Source organism: Meleagris gallopavo, chromosome 3, assembly GCF_000146605.3.
Source record: "Meleagris gallopavo isolate NT-WF06-2002-E0010 breed Aviagen turkey brand Nicholas breeding stock chromosome 3, Turkey_5.1, whole genome shotgun sequence".
In the NCBI taxonomy this organism is placed as follows: Eukaryota; Metazoa; Chordata; class Aves; order Galliformes; family Phasianidae; genus Meleagris; species Meleagris gallopavo.
Genome location: NC_015013.2, coordinates 47697191 through 47719197, shown reverse-complemented (window position 1 = coordinate 47719197; position 22007 = coordinate 47697191). Strand labels below are relative to the sequence as shown.

At 37.7% G+C, this 22007-nt stretch overlaps 1 protein-coding gene across 2 annotated transcripts in view; it reads right to left on the bottom strand.

The window, feature by feature from the left end:
- MIB1 (mindbomb E3 ubiquitin protein ligase 1) overlaps positions 1–22007 on the bottom strand; it is a 62065-nt gene that overhangs the window by 5550 nt on the left and 34508 nt on the right. The window contains exons 12-19 of one of the 2 annotated variants that reach the window (XM_010708827.3): positions 15138–15270; positions 14692–14778; positions 11775–11936; positions 9709–9890; positions 7790–7982; positions 6306–6384; positions 5970–6056; positions 4715–4815 (exon numbers count right to left, since the gene is read on the bottom strand). In XM_010708827.3, coding sequence (XP_010707129.1) covers positions 4715–4815; positions 5970–6056; positions 6306–6384; positions 7790–7982; positions 9709–9890; positions 11775–11936; positions 14692–14778; positions 15138–15270 — 1024 coding nt within the window. Of the gene's footprint in view, positions 1–4714; positions 4816–5942; positions 6057–6305; positions 6385–7789; positions 7983–9708; positions 9891–11774; positions 11937–14691; positions 14779–15137; positions 15271–22007 lie in introns of both variants that reach the window. The other variant, XM_010708828.3, reaches the window with a different exon arrangement.

The window sequence follows — 22007 nt, the reverse complement described above, 5'->3', positions numbered from 1 at the left end:
TCCTACCCCATGATGACACAAATGTGGTGTCTTTTTTCCCCCCTGCAGGGAGTTGTAACATGATGGCCCTCAGGGTGCCTTCCAACCCAAGCCGTTCTATGATTCTATGATATCTTTAAGTCAATCCAGTAGTAGGTCGATATCACATTGGCAGCATCACCAGCTACGTTTGCAGAATTAAGACGCTATTTGAGCAGCATTCACCTTGACATAACATAACCTTTCAGGATACAAAAACTACACAAAGTTTTATGTCATGTAAAGCTCAGGTACGTGGTTTAGCAATTCCTTCTCAGGCTTGTAGTTCATCACATACTTACCTCTACAAAACAAGCACTGAACAAATGCAGAAATAATAAAAAATACTGCATCATCAGTATTGTATGTAAAGATTCAGTAATAGCAATTTCAGTCTTTGCTTGTGGAAATTATCTAAGTTTTATATGAAGAGCAATTTAATAAATCTGTGACCTTCAGTCATAACAATAGCACAGCAAACTTTTAAAATCCGTTTTAATTGCTGAACATTATAGTGACAGCCAATGCCCAATGAAGATCTCCTAAGGCTCTTCAACAGCAAAATTTATTTAGTACCAAATGTCTAAGGAACAACGTCCTTCACCTTTTGTCATATGCACAAACTGAAGTTTTTGTAAGGCATGTTCCTTCACCATAAACATATTGCAACTATATTTTACATTAGGATTTCATTTTTAACAGGTTTAATAAAGGTTAGTAAATGGATAGATGTTTTAACATATAATTGTTAAGTTTATTCTATAGTCTGACATATCAAATATAAGATGCACTCAAATCTGAGACACACTAACATTTAAAAACACTGAACTCATACCTCATTCACTTATGATATGAAATGCCAGCAAGTCCAACATTCCAAACAAATTCATTTTATCACCACTTTGCACCTGTGTTTTGTTTCCACACTTATCATGGGGAGTTTACTTCAGACCATTCATCTCATGAGAGATGTTCCATGGCAGAAACCCTGTCAAGTATAATCTACAAGCATCCTTCCTATGGAAATGATAGATACTACTTCCTAGGGCAGGTAGCTTATATGAAGACAAATATATATATATATCTATATATATATTCACCATCAATCTGCTTACACCAAATTTGAATTCACACAGAATTTGGCCAAATGCCTATTTTAATCTCCAGAACATCAGTATAATGGGCCAGCAGTGACACAAAATTTCCAGATAAATCCTTCTGTCATTTTGTTTAAAAATAAATAAATAAATAAAATAAAAAAATTATTCTTGACAAGAATGCTATGCTCCATCTTTGTCAGAATTTCAACAGTGTCATACCAAAACACAAATTAAAAACTTGCAGACCAACAGTCTGTCCGTCAGTCCAGCTTATTTTTCCATTCACACCAAGTCACCATTTATACTTCCAATGGGAAAATCAGAGCTTGCTTCTTTCAGTAATCTACAGACTTCAACATTCAATGCCTCATTACCTGACATCCTTTGATAAAAGACTGACAAAGGCAATCCAAATCTCACCTCTGGAGAAAAAAATAACAAAAAAACTTTCAGACCTCTATGTGTTTAGAACCAATTTTTTGCCCAATTCCTCCAGCTAGGTACAAATGTAAAATATTTAAAATACATTACTTGTTTATTTCTTACTATGATACTATTTTAATATTAATACTACTTCATACAGTAGGAGAATTCAGCTGGCAGAAACAAACTTGCTGTCTGCTATGCCACTATGCTGACGAGGATTTTCTCAATCAGTTCAAAAGTTTCCCAGCCAGGATGCAAGACAAAGTATGTGAGTTTTACTCAGCTTCCAAGGAGCACTCAAAATTTAAGCACCAGCTCATATGCACTTTTACAATGCAATAAGGTTCATGCATGCCTTACATAGATTTTGTGCCACAACATCATTCCACTGTACTGCTAGTTTGCTAGAACACTCTCTGTGTGAAACCATATTTTACACTTCTTTTATCTGCAGGGATTGTTTGACTCCCATATTTTGAAGCAAAACAAATAGTATAAAAATGCACTACCATCTATTATATGCAGGAATTACTTTGAGAGAGAAGAGCAGTCTTCAAAAAGTGTTCAACACACTTATAGCTTGGTCTGGTAATTCAAACAAATCAATTTTTACCACTAAAAAGACGTTTTAAACTGTTTGAAGTATTTCCTCATTATCAAAAATATTTTCTCCAATAACATGCAGGTGCACAGTGACAAAATAAATTCATTTTTAAGCAGAAAGAAAGTGATGTAGGTATGGTGAAGGAACATACATAAGATATTAGACAGATGATGGTGATTATGTATGAAATGAGGTGAAGGTATTGCAATTACAGTCACAAGGGTTCACATTCAGGGAATCCCTGAAGAATGGTGTGGTCATCAGATGTGGGAGATTCAGCTGACATCAGGCATCACTTCTGCTTGGCACGAGAAATGGTTTTAAAAGCTTGCTGCACTAACATATTACATTATCATGGAAGGTATGAGTTGAAACATAGGTTTATACCTGCTGAAAGAGAACAAATTGATTTTGAGTACAGAAACATCAGTGTAAAAGGGAACTATTAAAGCATAAATCAGAAGTATACATGACCGAAGGTCAATGCTGTGCATCACTTGAAGCACAAATTCAAAAGAATAGATGACTAATTGTAATCAAATCCTACTTGCAGTTCGAAAGTATGATACAAAGCTTGCCCCCTCAGTGGAGTAAGCAGAAATGACACTAAACAAAACATGAAACAGTCTCAAGACAAAACCACACGAGAACAACCAGAACAACCTCCTTCTGGTCAAACAGGTGTGGAATAATCATTAGTTCTATACTGATTTTAAAAAACTTAAAAAAGATAAAAGTGAAAGTCAAAGCAAAAGAACCTCAGTTCTCAAAACATTTCAGTATTAAATATTAGGTGTTGTCAAAAATACGAAAAAACAGAAAGCTTAAGTAGAAACTGACATGTATAAAATGATGTTTTTTCTCCCTGTAACAGCATAACTTTCTGATATTGGAAAGCTTCTTGTGAACATTTCCTACGGTAAGAATTGTTATGAATAAGAGCACTTCTGGAAAATTGGAGAAAAAACAAACCTGAGGTCACATCTAATCAAGGAGAAAAATTGTAAAATGAAGCAGTCATCCTTTCATATCCCCATTAAAAAAAAATTATTACCATATCCTAACAAAACTCAAATCATTTATAAACTCGAAGTAAGTAGAAAAAATATTAATGCATTTAAAGAAAACAGATTTCTTGGATTTAAGCATTCATCAGTATATTTGGATATATCATTTTAAATGCCAAAGTAGTAGGCTTATTATGTCAATCTTTTTATCCAATTATGTTTAAAAGTAAAACTGAAGCAAACCAGCAGATTTAATAAGTCACAGATACACAGTAGCTCCAGACATTATTCTTGAAGAAGACATAGATTTTTCAAACGACATTATTTAATTTGTGTGTTTTTTTCTACACAAACTATGAAGGAATGTGTTTTTGAATAAGATATTTGAGTTCTAACTGCCAGTGGGGTCTTTGGCCAATTCTCCATATACCAGGAGTAGTTCTTTTCAGACATGCTACAAGACTAAAACTTGACAGAACATCAGTTCTCAAATTTAAAGTATTTAAAGTTATGGGCCCTAGAAGTGGTGATCCAAAACTTCAGTCTTGTATGTATACCAACAGCTGAGAGCAATAACTGTCTCAGCTGGATGTGATGCTGACATCACTGAAGCATCACATACTGCTATAAGTCTCCAAGAGGAAAAGGCTAGTTGTAAACACGAAGGCTTCTCTGTCTCCTGTATCCATTAAAACAATTTTTTTTCCAACTGTTATATACAAGGAAGCCAAAAACCACATTATCAAGGCTCTTTTCTAATACAGTAAGTTCACACAACAGTCAGACACTCCTTTACCGCTGAAAACATCTCAAATATTCATTGCTCAGATGGAAAAAAGGAAACCATTCAGTGATTTACCATAGCAAAGTCTCACATGCAGACAAGTATGTAAGCCATTTCAAATGGACTACATTTACAGGTGTAGCAAATTTAAATATTCTCGATTCTCTGAAACAATTTTTTCTGTTGTTTTTATAATGTTTCTAAATTGCATGCAATTTAGTTAACTGATGAATTGCCACTATCATCTATGGCTAATCTGAATAGATTTCTACCTGCAAATATGATGCATACTTACAAAAGAAAAAACTTTCACTTATATCCCAAATATTCCAGTTACGTACAAACACAATTGCCTGAAGAGTACGTACAGTAGAGCCTTTCATGATACAGCTGACAGTCACTGTTCAAAGGTAGCTCACAAACAGACAAGTAAATGTTAAGCTAGGCACAGAGCAGTGAAGAATATCTACTTCTGTGAGAACACCTGCTGCTGCAGCTAACACATTCAGGTCAGTTACAGCAGCACAGGACATACTGACTGGGCCGAGCACCCTTTTTTAAGTCACACTGACACAGATACTCTGGTAAAAGAAAAATTGCCATCTTTTTTAAATCTGTATGTAGAAGACAAAAGGATCACAAAAATTATTGGTTATTTAACTAAAATTTAAGAACTGAATCACTTCAATGGGATATTTTGTTTTAAATAACAGAAGATCCATTGGCTTTTTGCAGTTACCTTACTGGCCCATAAAATTTTTATCTAGAGTTTTACCTGTTCCTTGATGTCCTGTAACTGCTGCTGCAGCTTTTGTACATCTGCATTGACGTTAGTGTTGTCTTTGTCTTTCTGCATAACTGGAATGTTACCACTCGCTAGAGAAAATAGAGATTTTAAAATTTAGAGAAAATAAAGGTATATGATTACACCTAATGAAATAGGAATAATTATTTTCAGAATATTAACTATAATTTTTTCAATTATCTGAAGTGATGTCATTAAAACACATTTCATAATCTGAATTCACTAGAACCTCACTGCAGCTCAAGTCCCAAGCAAAAAAACCTCTGAGTTTTGTAGCAACAAATGTGGTAAATACTTCCTCAGTAATGATGCTCAAGATGCCTGTAAGCCCCTCAGTGTTTTTAGAATTCTTATTTGTCAGCAATGATTCTCCAGTGAAGTTCTTTCCACACATACAACAAAAAAAACCAAAAACAAACAAACAAAAAAAACAACAAAAGCCTATAGCCAAGTCCTTTCACATTGAAAACATTTTTTTATCCATACAGCTGATTCTATTTGGTGACGAGAATTACACAAGTCGCAGGGAAGCAGTTTGCTGAAATTTTAAACAAACTCAGCGTACCATTTTTATCTTTGACAGATCCAGGAAGCAATGTTGCTATGTGAAACAAAAAAACCTGAAAAGTACTTCAAATTTCCAACACGCGTTGTTAAAAAATTATGATTTTAAGGATTATACTTGTCTGTTTAGGAATACCATGACAAGAATAACCTGGTTTTCCAATTCAGATAAAATGCAGCTCAAACATTGTATACCACATACATTATAAATATCCATGGATTATTTTTCCACGGAAATCATTCAGAGAAGTCATAAGAAGTTTAAGAAATGGTCAAAGATGCAAGATTGAAAATCCATCATGAAAGTTACTTATATCTAGCTGCAGAACATTTACCACTCCTTTATTAGTCAGATAGTTCCAGAAATAAAAATAAAACACGAATTTACTCAAGAAGTCAATGTATGTTTCAGCTTCTACTCTGGATGATGGAGGGAGATTTTTCGCAAAGTGGTTGGTGCTATCACAGCATCTGCTGCTAGCAGTGCAAACAGCAAATGGGATACGTAGCTTAACACTGTTTTCTTAAACTTTTCTTCAAAATGGAGAAGAAAAATTTAGGCCATTTCATAGAATGAGAATGAAAATACATTGGTGGGAGCAGGGGAAAGAGTACGGGTATTGGAGTCACTCACAAATATCATCAGTGGTATCTTCTGTACCTTTCCCTCCACAGCACATTATGAAAGGCACTCTTCGTTCTACCACTGCCCGACACTGTACACATTTCTTCATCAAGCTTGCACAATCTGAAAGGACAGAAATAATCTAAGTTTAAATCCTGCTATTCTTATTGTTTCTTTTTCCTATCCATGAACTTTTTCATTCTTTTCAGATTAACTTTATAGCAATATCACAAGAAAGTCTTATAATACAACTAAGTTGGACTCAAAATCACATTCCTAATGAGGTTTTAGGGTTTTTTTGTTTTGTTTTGCTTTCAAAAGTCCTCTCTTTGAGGACTGTTTCAAAAAGAACATCCCGTGAAGTCTACTTACTCTCACAAGCACACATATGACCGCAAGGCTGGAAAAGGACTGCTGCCTTTTTGTCTGAACACACTACACATTCTTCAATCTGTAAAGTACAATAAACATACATATGAGAAAAGTTTATCTCCTGATGTTTACATGAACTTGCATTTTTCACTCTCTTTCATGAGGCACGTGGATTTTAAGGAGCTCCCTCTGATGCTGTATATACTAATTCATCACCTCAGAATGCAATTTAAAGCAGTTACCATACTGACTTGAAGAACTGATATTTGCTGGCGAAATTTATGTGTTCAGTATACTGGCAGGCATAAAGAAGCAGCTAGGACATTTCTTTTTCTTTTACCTTTTCTATTTCCTTTGCCTCAATGTATTACAGTAATCTGTACTAATATTCTGGGTCAGTTTTCTCATGCCATTTAATGTATAGAAATGTATACAGTGGCCACAGACACCTCAAGCCACTCCATTCATATTGGTCTGGATCACCTCTTCCAGATCATAAAATTGTTGACCATGTTCATTCATTTCTTAGCACTACATTTTAATATAGATAATATATATATATATTTTTTAATTTTAAATATTTTTTAAAATTCTTGCATACCAATAAAAATATTTAATATTTTTATATAGAAGAATGTTAGAGAAGTACTGAACAGATATTCCACTCTCTAACTCTGCAGAAGAAATCAAAGGAAGGTTATCCATACAGGTCAGTTTTCACATAGGACAGCTGATTTCGATACATTCACTTCTTTATATGGATGAGGGAAAGCAGCAACTCTGCTGCCCTGAATCCCCACGGTTAAACCTTTCAATTGAAATTTTTTTACATAGTCTGCAGAAAAAAAGCTACGCTAAGATTTGTCATTTGAAAATATGCATGGAAAAATGAGTAAACAAGTATGAGAAAGAATAAAAGACTGAACACTATAAACAGTACAAATTTATATTTGCAATTTGTATACTTACAGAGTAAAAAAAAAAGCAAACAACAAAATCCAACTAACCAAAGGTATTTGGATAAAGATAAAAAGAACAGAATGAATTTTCCACAGATTAGAAAACCTCTAAGTGGAATATAAGATTTATTTATTTAAACGGCCAAAAAGCAGCAGAAGGACAAGACCTGGTGATTATTGGGAATAAAGAAATACTCGAACAAAAGCAATGGAGATGCACCCAGACTAGTCACAAATACCTGTGAGCAAACATTTGAGAAACCTAAGGAACTTAGTCTGATTAGGTCCTCAAAATAGGACACAAATAGCTGATACTCTGAGGGAGAAAGCATAATAAGATATAACTTCAGATGGCTGTATTACAAACTCTGATGACCTGAATAATAAAGATAATGATGGGGAGAGAGAGAATGAGCAGCAGACAAGACAGGCAAACAGAAAAGAGCATCATGTGATACAGGTAGTTCCATCCAGTGAAACTACATCAAGTGTAAGGCAAAATACTGCTTAAAATACACTTTTTACCTTTGTCCTAGACTGAACTTGCTCTTTACAGATGAGGCATTTTTTCACCCGTGGTGAGCACAGAGAACATGTGGCAATATGTCCACATGGGCCAAACAGAGTATCTCTTTTCATATCTGAACACACCATGCATTCTTCTAAGGTTTCAGAGTCATTGTTGATCATAGATGGACTTCGGGAACCAACTTGACCACTATAAAGAAATCTTGCAGTGAGACTTTCTTATTATTATTTTTAGTTCATGCTGCACAACAATTAGCTGCTTATTTATACATTCCTATGCACTCAAGCACCAGTGTATATGATAAAACAATCCCAACTGTATTTTCCCAAAAGTACAGTTTACACCAGTAGACAAGGTTTCATGATCAGTTAAGACATTCTGCAAAAACAGACCACACAAATCAGAATAGCATTTTGTAAATATAAAAAACTTCCCTCCTATTTCCAAGTTTATTTCAGAGTAGGGTAATACCCTGTAGATTCAGACCTGCAAAACCTAGAAAACCTAGAAAATCCTGAATGTTTGTAATACTTTGCAATCAGGCTTGTAAAAGAACCCTCAAAATCCCTAAGTGTCCTCAACCTATTTGTCCCCTGCTTCAGCTCACCCAGCAGAGGGAGCACAGGTTAAATGTAAACAGCTCAGTCCCATAATGCTCACAAGCCCATAAAAGGTGGCAAGAAATAGGAACAGCCACAATGATGAGACTGACCAAAAAAAAAAAAAAGACTGCAGAAAAACAAACCTTTCATGCTAGGGCAACATCAACAAAAAACAGTTCCTCTCTATGACAATTTGGAAGTATGGTCTTTGTTGTCTTACAGTGATTTTTAAACAGGAATTAAGGATGAGAATCAAGTCAATAATGGGAATATAACTATATAACTGGAACAAGTAGCAAGCTGTAAATTTTCATGCGCGAGATACCAGCAAAACTGTAATTCTTAGAGAAGAGCATCTGAGGTGCCATGTCTAACCTCTCCTTTTCTTTTTGGAAAGTCATACAATGATTCAGCTTCACAGGTACTCAGAAGGTCTGTTAGGCAAAGCAGAATCAGCACTGAATTCACGCCACATTATACTGGGCTTTGCCCATTTTAGTCTCCAAAACTTGCACAGATTTCTGAGCCTTCATGGGCAACCTGTCCCAACGAGCTCCTAATTCTTCCATTGATTTCCTCTGCCCCTTTCCTGGAGCTGGAATTCTACCAAATACAAGCTGCATCTTGCCCCTTTCCTCTCCCTCCCTCCCACAGGAACATGCATTTTGCTGTAATTCTAGTCCCTGGTACTGCAATCTCCACCCTGAGTGTAAGAACCAGTGTTGTTTACTTCCCAACTCATCAAAATCCTTGCATACCAAGCTCCAGGAAATAACCTGCTCTAGTCACACCCAGTCTAACTCTCCGAAATTCTTAGAACCTAATCCTAATTAGCTAGACCCTTTTTGAAGTTACCAAACCCCAAACCTATTTAGTCTCTCTCCCCGCTAACAGAATTCCTCACAGCCTAGTCAGATAGTTGTTTTTCCTAGACAAAAGCACAGCCAGGCCATCACACTGTTATGATGCCTGCAGCGAACCCACAGAACAGTAAGCCTTAACCAGATCCAGATGCCACAGGGCAGGGGTACAAGCCACCCTGGCTGGTACCTGCCAGAGGAAGAACAAGGCCTAGGAATTAGGTACAGTTCAAATTTCAGTCACTACATGGAACTCTTGCAAAACTTACTTAAGTTTCAACAAGCGCATTTGCAGATGGCATTTGGTGTACCACTGAATATAAAGAATTAAGCAAAAACCAAGAAAACGTTTGTAAGTTTTAATACTATACGTAATAAAAGCATGATTTTTAAATACATCGGTTAATCTACAGAAAACAGACTGGAAAGTAGGAATTTTATTATTATACTAACCTGACTTTTTCTTTGTGGCATTTAGCCAGTGCTTTGCAGAGGCTAGGGTCAGGGCAGAGATCAAGAGGAGACTGACCCTTCTTATTACGAATGCTGAGGTCAGCTCCATTGGCTGCCAGGAAGCAGGCGATAGATGCTGCACTCTTCTTCTCTGCTCCCTGAGTGCCAAGTCCCATTATTAACTGAAAGGAAACAAATACGTAAGCAACTTGAGACACTCTGCAGTTAAGAGTAGCCTGACCAAAGGAAAACATGCACATGTGCACATAAACATGCATATATCTGTATGCCCAAGGAAGTGACTCCAGAAGTAAGACTATTGTACGGTTGTTTAATTCTACATCAGTCATACGCAGCTTTTCTTTAAAGGAACTAAAAGCCTTCAAGGAATAGCTCAGCTACTGAAACACCAAATCTCCTGCAAACCTACACACACTGGAGAAGTAGCTGTGCTTCTATAGTAAGCATTTCAAAGGGTATAATCCCAGTGTGTATGTATGCAGAATGCTAAAACCAAAACTCCTGAGTTCACACAAAATGGTAGCACCACCATACTTGAACTGAGAACAGCTGGGCAGAGAAGTAGTACACACTTTTATAGCCCAGTGCATATAGCAACTGCCCAACAAAGACTTGATTTAGTTTTAGGATCAGAGATACAACCTTAAAGTCTTTTTGTTAGATATGCCACCTTTTTCCTACTTTTCTTTTTAAAATCTTACTAAAATGAATCCAATGGTATATATTTTTTTAACCTATACAGCTCAAATGAAATTGGAAGAAGACAAAATGAAAAAATCTTCCTTTTTCTCTGAAACATGAAACTCTCAAAAACAGACATTATAAGGTGAAAAAACACTAGAAAGAATAAATCAAAACAACTCCTTCAATTTCACCTTGGATGTCACTGATGGTAAGGCAATTGAAAAACCTATGTATCAAATGCTGAATCTCAGAAAGAATATTTATCTTATTAATTCCTTTCAAAATTAAATACATACACACAAAGCATTTTGACCATGGCTCACAGAGTCCACTTCAGATCATGAGAACACAACCGAGTTCTAATCAGCTTCTTCCTATCACTTATAAGGACACATTTTCTTATTTATGTCAGTCGTACTTTTAATCTCTTTTCAAAGCTTAGCCCAGTGTCTTTCAGTAAAATTAAGTTGACAATTTGAAAAATATTTGTTGTACAGTAGAATTACTTTTGAAGTAAAGTTTTGAAGAAAGGCTTTTCAATCAAGTTTTTCTGGAATGAAATGCTAAAATTATCACCCACAGTTTAACTGTGAAAAAAGTATTATGATATTGGTAACAAATGACTCAGTAAATCTAATTCTGTGCTATGCTGCACATCTTTAGCATTCATAGGAAAAAAAAAAAAAAAAGTGTTTGCTTTCTACCTCACAAATCACTCGCAAATTTTACTTCTCCCCTTTCTATCAGCCAAATAGAAACTTCACGTGTGCTCACAAAGCATTTCAGATGCGAGCACTTTTTTTGTTAATTAAAAACATTTTGACCTTCATTACCTTGTGTTTCGTAGACTATTTCCTTACTACAGTATTATTACTGAAATGAACTCTGTCAAAAAGATATGGAACAATCAATATATAAAGACTAAGAATGCTTTATTCTAACAGAAGAAGCTTTCAGAAGGTTATAGAAGAATCTGAACAATGAAAGCTACAAACAAATCATGCAAAATGTTGAAGCACAGAAAACGATTTTAGTCTTATTCTGTACTATATTACTGTTTATTTCTCTTTCCAAAAACCACTTCTGATTTTTTGGCAGCTGCATATGTTCACTATGAAAGACAGACTTCCAAAACTATTTTGAACTAAATGACCTCGATTTTTCTTTAACAAAGACAATGACTAAATATGAAAAGCCCCATTAAAAAAGGATTCCCGCCTACACTACAGTGTAAAGTGGTATTTACACAAACTTATGCTGCCAAAAAAAACAAAACAGTTCAACAGTACAGAAATGAGATAAGCTAGAATAATGAGACAAACACATAAGAAAAAAAGAATAAATAAATGCATTTTATTTACTGTGTTCTTTGATGGCTCCCAAGCAGTATCTACCTTGCCCACATCTTGCATGTCTTGGAGCTGGCGGAGCTGTGACAGGGTGTGGTGTCGCAGGGCTTCATGCAGGGGAGTATCCCCGTCTTTATCCTGGATATCCAGCTTAGCACCTGCACGGACTAAAAGCTGAGAAGAAAGAGAACTCACTTTAAAATATGAGCACAGATCCTTTCAAGGAATTTATGCTTTAGGATCCACTATCAGGTCCAAAAGGGTTATTCTTTTCCCACACCGCAGTACACAGTTGAGAGCTCAGCCTTCAATCGAAGCACTTCACCTCTTTCAAATATCAACTTTATTTCAGCAGAAGCCTAGTGCTTGACTGATAGCTAAAAGAGATGCTATTTCACAGGATTCTTTCTATTTTTAATTTGTACCAAATAGCCAACAAACAAGGCAACAGATCAGTGTATCAGAAACAGAACAAAGCGGGCAAACGTTCTGACATCTATGCATTCTGTAACATTAGGTTTCAATGACCTCCAAAATCACCACTTTCACACCATGCTAAATTTTACAACTTAATGTGCAGTAGTATTCTCACATTAACAAAGTAGTTGAACACATACTTAGGTTACTTCTTACACAGCAGAAGACATAAAAACCACTGACTATTAAATACCATCTTAGAACACTTTGGAAAGTAATGAACTGTAAGAATCATTCTTAAGGCTAAAATTAGCCGTATCCCCTTAAGACACGTTCCAGCTCAAACGGTAGAGAGGTAAATAAGGCTGCACAGGCCTTCATATTCATACTGCCCTTGCACAAAGCACTCTTATAATTTGATGCACCAGAACTTTCTTAAATATGCTGCTAAACAACACAATGAACACATGCTAACAAATAACAATGCCTGTAAAAAACAACAATCACGTTGCTTTTGAAAAGCTACAGGCAACAGCTGATGTTTTAACTTTTGTTTCAAACTTCTGCTACTCTTCAACACTCTGAATTGCAGTAGTGACAAAAAGAACAGCCCAGAAACAGGAATATATAAAGGGAAATATCTCCCTATTCACAACAAGCCCAATTGCAGGGATTTTAGCATCTTAGAATTAAAGAATCAAGACTCTAGAAAAGACTAAAAATAAAGTATCTATGAAGAAACTCAGAGCATGTATTTCAAGGAAATATCTGTCTGTAATTGACTGCAGTTTGTCACATTCCCCCAGCTCTTTCTTCCACAACTGAAGGCAAGAAAACCAGCTGAGATTCACAACAGCCCCACGTGGACACTCTACATCTTCTGAATGGACTCACTCTGACACAATCTTAATTTCTTACACCCATATCCTGTGTCTGCCACCAGTAATTTTCTGCTTTGGTTTCTCCTAGAAATAAATGGCAGCATGTCATTAAAATTTCTCTATCATTACTATGGATTTTTAGTCAATCTCTAGAAGATTATCTGTAAGAAAACTCTCTTCAGAGTGACATGGAATCCTTGGCTACCATGGAAATTCAAACCCTTTGCAGAAGTTAAAAAAAAAGATTAAAAAATTACCCTTTGTCATGGTAGCAGAGCTTTTAAAAGAACTCCGCTACCTTTGACCACTATTCCACAGATGCCTGAGGATACAACCCAACCCTGGAAGGTACCCAATAGGAATTAAATTTGAAATATAGGAGCCAACATGTTCTTTGCATGGCTGCATGAGTTATTTTAGGACTTCTCAAAGCTAATCCAACGTTGAAATATGGATACTCTACCGAGTCATTCACTTAAATATTCTTGGGTATAAGTATGCCAATCCAATACATAATCCAACAACACTAGTTCTTCAATGTGCCTACCTTCCTGCTCATCTGCTGCATTAGTGTTGGATTCCCAGGTACCGTGTCAGTTCCAGAAGGGCACAAGAGCTCACCAAATATAGCTGCAGAAAAGCTTGCAGAATGCAAGTGACACTGACTCTATGAAACCATTCTTTTGGTAGCAAGTGGTTCCAGATATAGGGCCATATCACATGTTTCACTGTAATGAGATCACATCCATCAACCCGCAGAGATGGAGAAACCTTACTGCAAAATAATGCTCAACAGAACCACAGATACAAGTCTACATAAGGGGCACAATTCTCAGTAGGCCTGAATAGGAAATATTTTTCATCATAGGAAGAGTCTCACAACACAAAGACAATTTTTGCACAGGGGGCCAAGTCCAGGGTGATGTATTCACTCTTAGCAAACATATTCTACAGCACTGAGGACTCTCTCCCAAGCTTAACAGCCCATGTCAGCAGTCCATGCCAGAATGAGTAAGCAGTGCCATACTCCAGTTTCCTCTGCCTTTAACCAGGTTTTGTTAAATGGAAGCATTAAACCTTCATAACCATGCAGGCAAACAGAAATTGCATTAATTTCACCGGTCACTTTATTACTGCTTTTAGCTTTCCCAAGTTAGGAAAAGAGAAAACCATACAGTAGACTGAAAAGCAGTGAAACTAGTACGGTGTTGTTTCACCTAGCCACAGTTTGCAGAAGCTGTGAGCAAGAACAATTACGCTCAAAGTAAGAGGCATCAAAAATGCTATTGTGAGATCCCACTACAAGACCATAAAGCTCAGACAAATAACAGAACACATCATCCCTTACTCCATAAGAAGAGATTCCAGAACTGGCAATTACAGAAAGGAAACGATAATGCTCACATACAATAATTTAGCTTTCCTAGAATTTCCTTCATATAGCTCGCTGAACTTCTATACAAGTTGGTAGGTTCCCAAATTGATCAAAATTAATCATACAAATATTCAACAGTTATAACACGCTGCTAAGCCAATTACTAAATTTCATGAAGTATCTCTGTGTTAAGAGCTACAGTTACCTTGAATAAAGTACCATTAACCACATGGCAAATTGCAAGTAAAATACTTACCCTAACAATTTGCGTATGCTGACGCTCAACAGCAAGGTGCAGAGCGGTTTGCTGGTTAACATTCTGGATATCCAGGTTAGCATTGCCCTAGAAGATGTTCAAAGCATTAGACAGTTATCCCAGTAATTCATTAATGCAAGGCAGTCAATTAAAGCACCAAATAAAACCCTCAATATGATTACTGTTTTGAAGATTTGAGAGCAAAAGTTATTAAGTACATCAATCATTTGCTGTACAGATGTTTGAATCAGACTGGATATCAGACTGACCAATCCCAACTCCACTATGAGGACAAGGTACCAATCTCAAAAGCAACTCTGACCTTTGCAGCTCCCCATATGGCTCCCCCTGCTCCATTGCACAGCAGGTATCAAGAGCAAACTATTTTCACATAAGACGTTTAATCAAAGTACAACATATAAACCCTTCTGAGAAAAGAATCCTACCTGATGCACCAAAAGTTCAGCCACCTCCACGTGATTGTTGAGAGCTGCCAGATGCAAGGCAGTGTAACCATCATCTTTTTTCTCATCAACAATCCACGGTCGTGGTAACTTGGACAGCAACACGCGCATTGCACTAAAATAAACAGAGACAGATAAATGCATTTGTGAGGTATTTGTTGAATAACAACATGACAATAGTAAAAACAGTATTCATTCATGGAGCTACAAAGCAGCAGTGAAAAAGACATGCATAAGCCTCTTTTTAGAAGTGAGAAAGGAGAAAAAGTGAGTGAAAAGTTGTGAAACAGCTCCAAAGCTTAATAATTTCATGCTCAGTTTCTTTCAGTTTAAGTACGCAAAGCAGCCAATCACTGAGCACTGAACAATAAAACTTCTAAAAACAAATGAAATAAATGCTGAAACTCTTAAGTGGCCGTTAGTGGAATACAGGATTCTCTGTAACAGAAAGTGGCTGAGTTTAAAACACCATGGCAGTGTTCAGTCTTCTACCCCACTTCTCTATGTGCTTACCAAGATACCAAGTGGAAGTGGATTTACTTTTTACATTTTAAATTCTAGGGTGGGGAAAAGCAATATGATTACTGTAGTATTAAAGTAAACTAAAATCCATTAAGTCCAAAGAACGCGGGATCGATCTGATCATCACGCATTCTCTCTGAAAGACTTTCCTCAAGTTCACTTGTCTTCACTTAGCTTCTGGAACAGGCAGGTAATCAAACATGATTCCCTTTGTCTTTGTAAAAAGCAAAAGGAGTTCCTTTATGACAGTTGCTCAGAAAGCTTCTTTACAAAATCCAAGCTTTAAAATACAATGCTAGCTAACGCAGGCCATGAGCTGCCTTCCAGTGTGGATACCAAAATGGAATTAAACAGATCTTCATTAGAGCCCTAATATCCCACAAGTAGAATTTCAGTAAGCCTCAGAAATAGTCTGATGCAAGAAAGCCTTTCAGCTTTTACTCAAAAATACTCGCAGCAGGTAACAATAGGCTGTCTGTATTACCAAACAATAACTTAGCTCCTAATTCCATCCCAAGCATCTGTTGCCTTGATCATCCACATGACACAAATGCTATTCACTCCTGAGCCCCCTTAAGGTAAGAGAATGAATTTCCTATAAAGTAAACAAGCTGTGGTTCTGGGGTTCTGCTCTAATGAGCAGAAGTAAGAGATCATGAGGCAGATTGTGCACTCCTTCCTCCACACTGCTAGGACCCCATTCTAACTTCTTAAGCACCTCCTCATGTTCTCCCAATGCTATTTCACACCCTCTTCACACCAGAACCACTGTTTTTCCCCTCGATTGCAAAGTAACCACAAGAAGTAACTGCACTTCCAGGCTTCAGGGTCACACAGCTCCCGAGGAGACCGATGACCACACAGAGCCCACTGCCCACCTGCTCTGCAGGGCAGTGCTCTGTACAGTCGCCACAATCTCTTCCCTGGGAACTGAATGTATTTTGTAGTCAGTGAGTCACCTCAGCCTCCAGCAGAATCACAGCTTTCTAAAGGTAAGCACATTAAAACATTCCGTCTCTCAAGATCGCCTTATTTACCTGGCTAAGCTTCTCACTTCCTCACTGTTCACATCACTTGTAACAGCAAAATGAGACCACAGCACTTAACAGATTGTACATTATACAGTCCTGGCTTCTGTTCATCTCATTGTCTACAGTTCTGTCACATGTTAGTAAAAAAAACCTGCAATATTTGAGGAAAAAAAAAAACAAAAAACACTATCCTTTGAAAGATTCACTTACATAGGTGTTTCAAAAGTTAAGTACTTAACTTTTGAGACAGGAGATACCAAAACATTATGAAATGTAGCAAAGTACAGGGATATTAGTTGCACCGTAAGTATTATTTATTTTGCAATGAAATGATGCCTATCCAAACCCCAGATATAAACACACCACTAGTTAGAAACATGTCAACAGTTTCTGGCTGTCCCAGAGGGAGCAAGCCCAGAGCACTGTGGTTTGTGTCACACCTAGCTGACAACTGCACAGTGTGCCTGGGCACACCATCAGCTCTTCAGAAAGTCAAGCTGATACAGAGCACATCTCAGGAGCATGTGAGGCCAAGAGGAACATCAGCCCGGTCCTCTGCTTTATCCACAAGGAATCACAGCCCGTACTCTCTTCATTTTCTACTGAAAGGCTCAGTGCTTCAACAAGCCACAAAGCTCTGGAGTACCTACTGTGGATCACCCGATAAGCACAACACAAATAACATGAAAATTCCTTATGACGGGAAGAAAGAGGTAACATGACTACTGGCAGTGACCTATAAAAGGTGGGGCAACAGAGGACTAAGAAGAAAAACGAGGTGAAGAAATTCTCACAACTGCAACTACATCTTCAGGAATGCCGTGGTAAGGCACAACACCCAGACAAGCTGCTCTTTAAATATAGTTGGCTTATTTCCAAAGTTCTGGTCACTGAGCAGGGAATAACCCTAACCAACTCAGATTGTATTTTATGTCCTTGTCTTCTGCAACAAAATAAGGAACTGCCAGCTCAACAGATTTCAACAAAACAAAATAATATTTAAAGCACATTCACGTAAACAGATGCACCACGGAGTGAGTATGCCTCAGAAATACTATTATTATTTCTTTAACACCTCATCTATGAGAGAAAATTTAAAAATTGACAATGTAATATCTTGTATGATATTAAAAAACTCACTCATCCTCATATTTGCAAGAGCACAAACCTTACCAGTTCTGCTTTCAATTCTTTTCCTACTTAGTTTGCTTTAAAGGCCATTGAGATTTTCTTCTAAAGTTCAACTATTAAACAACCAAGGGTTACAACCACACCTTACTTTTGTGCTAATACTTACCAGAGAGCTCATCTGTATACTTTTACAAAACTGAAAAAAAACAATACGACCAATAAAAAAAAGCAGATAATTTCTGTGTATAATAGACATGTATATTACTTCTCCCAGTGAGCCGCTGGAGTGAGAGTAATTAATGTTCACTTTCTTCTGCCTAGGCAAGTTAGAGACCACACACTTCTCTTTGATCCAGACTGCACCAAGTTACTAGGCAGCAGGATGGAAGCATGGATTCATGGACATGACACCTTAGAAATTGGCAAGATATAAATACGCCATAAATGGGAAACTCTTTTAAGTAAGAAGTTCAGTGGCTGCAGGCTCCTTCCCACAAGCAGAGAGGCAGCTTCTTGCAGTGCACAAAACTCTGCTCTTCACGTTGCAGGCTTTCCTGCTACTGCTGTTCTATTTATCAGAATTTTCTAGAGCTGCTGCCAAAATTTTGACAACTTGGCTAAGTGGCTATCATTCAGAACAGCACTCACTGAAACAAGCATGCACTGTACCATAAAAAGTCATCTCAGTGAATTAATGTTGCATGCCAATTACACAGCAATTCCTAATTCACCAATCCACATAAAGTATTAATGAGGAAGCTGAATCACACTATTCTGTTTTCAGGATCATAACATCAACGTGGTCCTGAAAATCTGCTTTCCTTTTCCATACATTAAAACAGAATACAGGCTGCTTTCACTGTAATTGTATTCAAAGGATTAAGAAATCAGCAAATCTAAGAGTAACTACGAAATCAGCTTCAGACTATAATCATCTGCAGTTTATTCAGCTATTACAGATTATACGGCTAATTGAATAGCTTCAAAGATTACTGATAAACATTTAAAAGCCTCATTAAGACACCAAATTTGTGCCACTGCTATGCCAACTACTATTTTTGTTTGTTCTGTATCAGAAAAGTTTTGTCATTAGCTAGTCTACAGTAGGGGAGTTGGAAGTAGATGTTCTCTAAGGTCCCTCCCCACCCAAGCCACTCTATGACTGGCAGATTAACAGGAAGCTGATAATGATCTTAGACCTTTTTCAGTTGGATGATCTCGTGCAAGTTCAGTTTGAAATTTTCTAGAAAAAACTTTGGTGAACCTTTTAGAGTAAATTTTCTGCAAAGCACTGAAGTGGATGAAGGGGGTTCATCTTTCACAGGAGCTAAACACCTGCTCAGTGAAAACAGGAAGGAGAAAGTCTAAGCATGGGCAGAAATCAAGGTGTGTGCTGTTTCCCCAGCTCAATTGCTGGGGCATGGTAACTTACAAAGCCCACCACAACTCACGTTTTCTCTGGAACTGCCACCTTCTGGTCCGACTTATCCTCCCAATACAATGATCATCATCTAGGTTCCAACAGCTGGTAGTGACTTGGCACAAGAAACACCCATCTACAGCTTTAATTTGACCTTGCCATTCAAATATGCTTTTTGAGTGTTGTTTTTTTATTTTTATTATTATTATTATTATTCAGAGAGTCTGGAATCATGGCTTAACATACACATATTAAATAATGAAGTGTACCAGAACACAAACTCAACAGCATGAATTTTCTGACAAAGCAGTCATCAGTGTCATGACCAATGGCTTGAACATACAGTATAGTATTCACTATTGACCTACATAATTTTCCTTGTGTATTTCTTCTTACAGAATTTTTACAGCTGCTCACAACACTTTTAGACACAGTTTGAATTTTGGGTGGTCCTATGCAGAGCCAGGAATTGGACTCTATAATCCTTGTGGGTCCCTTCCAACTTGGGATGTTCTGTGGTTCTATGATTTTGTGAGCACTACCTTAGAACGCTGCATATAATAAAGGCTTTATTTGTAAAACCTACAAGGTAAAAAATATTTACAAGGAAAATGAAACTACTACATTGCTGCATAGAAAAGATTTGAGGTTTAACATTCTGTGCTGCAAACCCATCCTTCTATCCTGTTTAAAGAAAAACTAGGCAGGAGATTCTCTGTTACCAACTGCAGTTGTGATTGCATGCAGCATGATAAAGGGGAAGGTTGGTTGCTTTATGTTTGTTTTGGTAGAGATTAGATACATATGTTGAAGTAAAAAAAGAGACTACACATCTGCTTAAGCACATTTAGTTTAAGTTGCTATCAAAAGACACTGTCCCACTTTCCTCTACTCTGCCAATGCAAGCATTATGTTCGCTGCATAAACAGTCACTGAAACGACTGCCAGACTGCAGACTAGGTATATTCACTTTCACTCAGATCAGTGAGCTCAACCAGGTTACACTGCAACTTCAGAGCCACTGTGAGCAACAGGAACAAGGAAGTACTGGATCTGGAGCTGCAGGGAGGGCAGACTGCCCTTCCCAGGAGCAAAGCCTTAGTTCAGCGCAAACTGATCAGGAAACCTTATCTCTAGGGGTTGTAATAATGATTCAGTGCACCCTACTACAAGTTTCTCTACTCTCCTGCCATTCTCCTCCCTCAGGTCAGCTTTCCAGTGTTACAGTGTGACAACATCTTCCTCACACATGATAATTCACATTAAACTGTGTCTTGAAATGTTGCTCCCCCACCCACACACTCATTCCTCCGCTCATCCCCAGCCCTGCTCAGCCAAACCTGTTCACATGCTTCCTCTTATATCTGCAACACTTAACGAAACTGATTTAAAGACAGCTGCAATTGCAAAGTCATCTTTTAAAGTATATATTTACATATACTTTAAAACACAAAAGCAGCAAGACATTTTACTTATCCTAATCTTGTCTTCTGATCACATTTGTTTGAAAATAAAAGTAGTTCCCACCACAGCACCTACAAAGAACGATCTCGTTCTGTAGGATTATTTCTTGTGCAGATTACTACTCTGGTCCTGCTCACCAGGAGCCAAAAGAAGTATTTGTACCAACACAGTGCAAGAAGTAACACAGGAGCGGGACAGCACTATTTTTGGCAGCGCTATGATCTGCAGCACACGTCAGCACAGAGCTCCAGGCCAGGCAGCCCACTGCTCCAGCTCACAGCAGCTCACGGACAGCTGTGCTTGGAGTGGGAAAGGAGCATCCCCAGAACAAGTGACACGTGGAACAGCACCTGTGAGCGGCGCTACTGATCACCACACAACCAGAGTTCAGCATTTCGTATCCATCAGATCACTTAGTTAGCATGTGTTTAAGCAAGGAGGCTGCTTCCTCCTTTCATTTTTCAGTACTGTCAATCAGTTCTCAGCACTTGAGAACTTCAGTTCAATAAGCATGAAACTAAAGGAGCAGTAAGGTATGTAATACACAGGGATCACAAAAATCTACTCTATATTAGTAGAACATCAATTTAGTCTTCAGAGCACAACTTTGAAATCAATGGGAAACAAATGCAACTTCTACCAGAGAGCTCTGCTGCAACAGGAACTATGGGACAAGTGGGTGCCCACAGCTGGGGGACAAAGACTGCACAAAAAGGGGAGGAAATGAGCGAACCATGATCCAGGAGCGTCCCTTCAGGGCTCTGCCACTCATCACCCACCTCAAGGTGCTGAGCTTACATGGATGAGTAACGACACACTACGTCAGTGTTCACAGAGATGGTTAGTTTTAGAGTGAGAAACTCTTCAGCACTTTCACTCTTGCTCCCAAGGAATGTAAAGACTGCTGTGCAAACAAGAAAATCTTGAAATACTAGGGCTCCGTATTCTGTCATATATGTCAGTTATTTTATTCACTTCAGAGAATAACACTGCAGATATTCATAGAGAGATGAATACACTCTTCTGTTCTGCATGTGTTGCACTGGTGCAGTTAGAGGCCAGTTCTGTATACACACAAAAATCAGACTGACAGAGTGCGCTGTTCAGGGTTGGGCTGCTATCTTTTCTTCCTTTCCCTTAGATCTTTCTCCACAGAACAGCAGCACCCACCTCACACCTCCATTTATTTTTCAAAATCCGTTCCCTAGTTTAGCATGGAACACCGCAGGTCTACCGAACACCGCAGCGCAGGAATTCGCTGCCCTCCGGACTCTCCTGCCACTC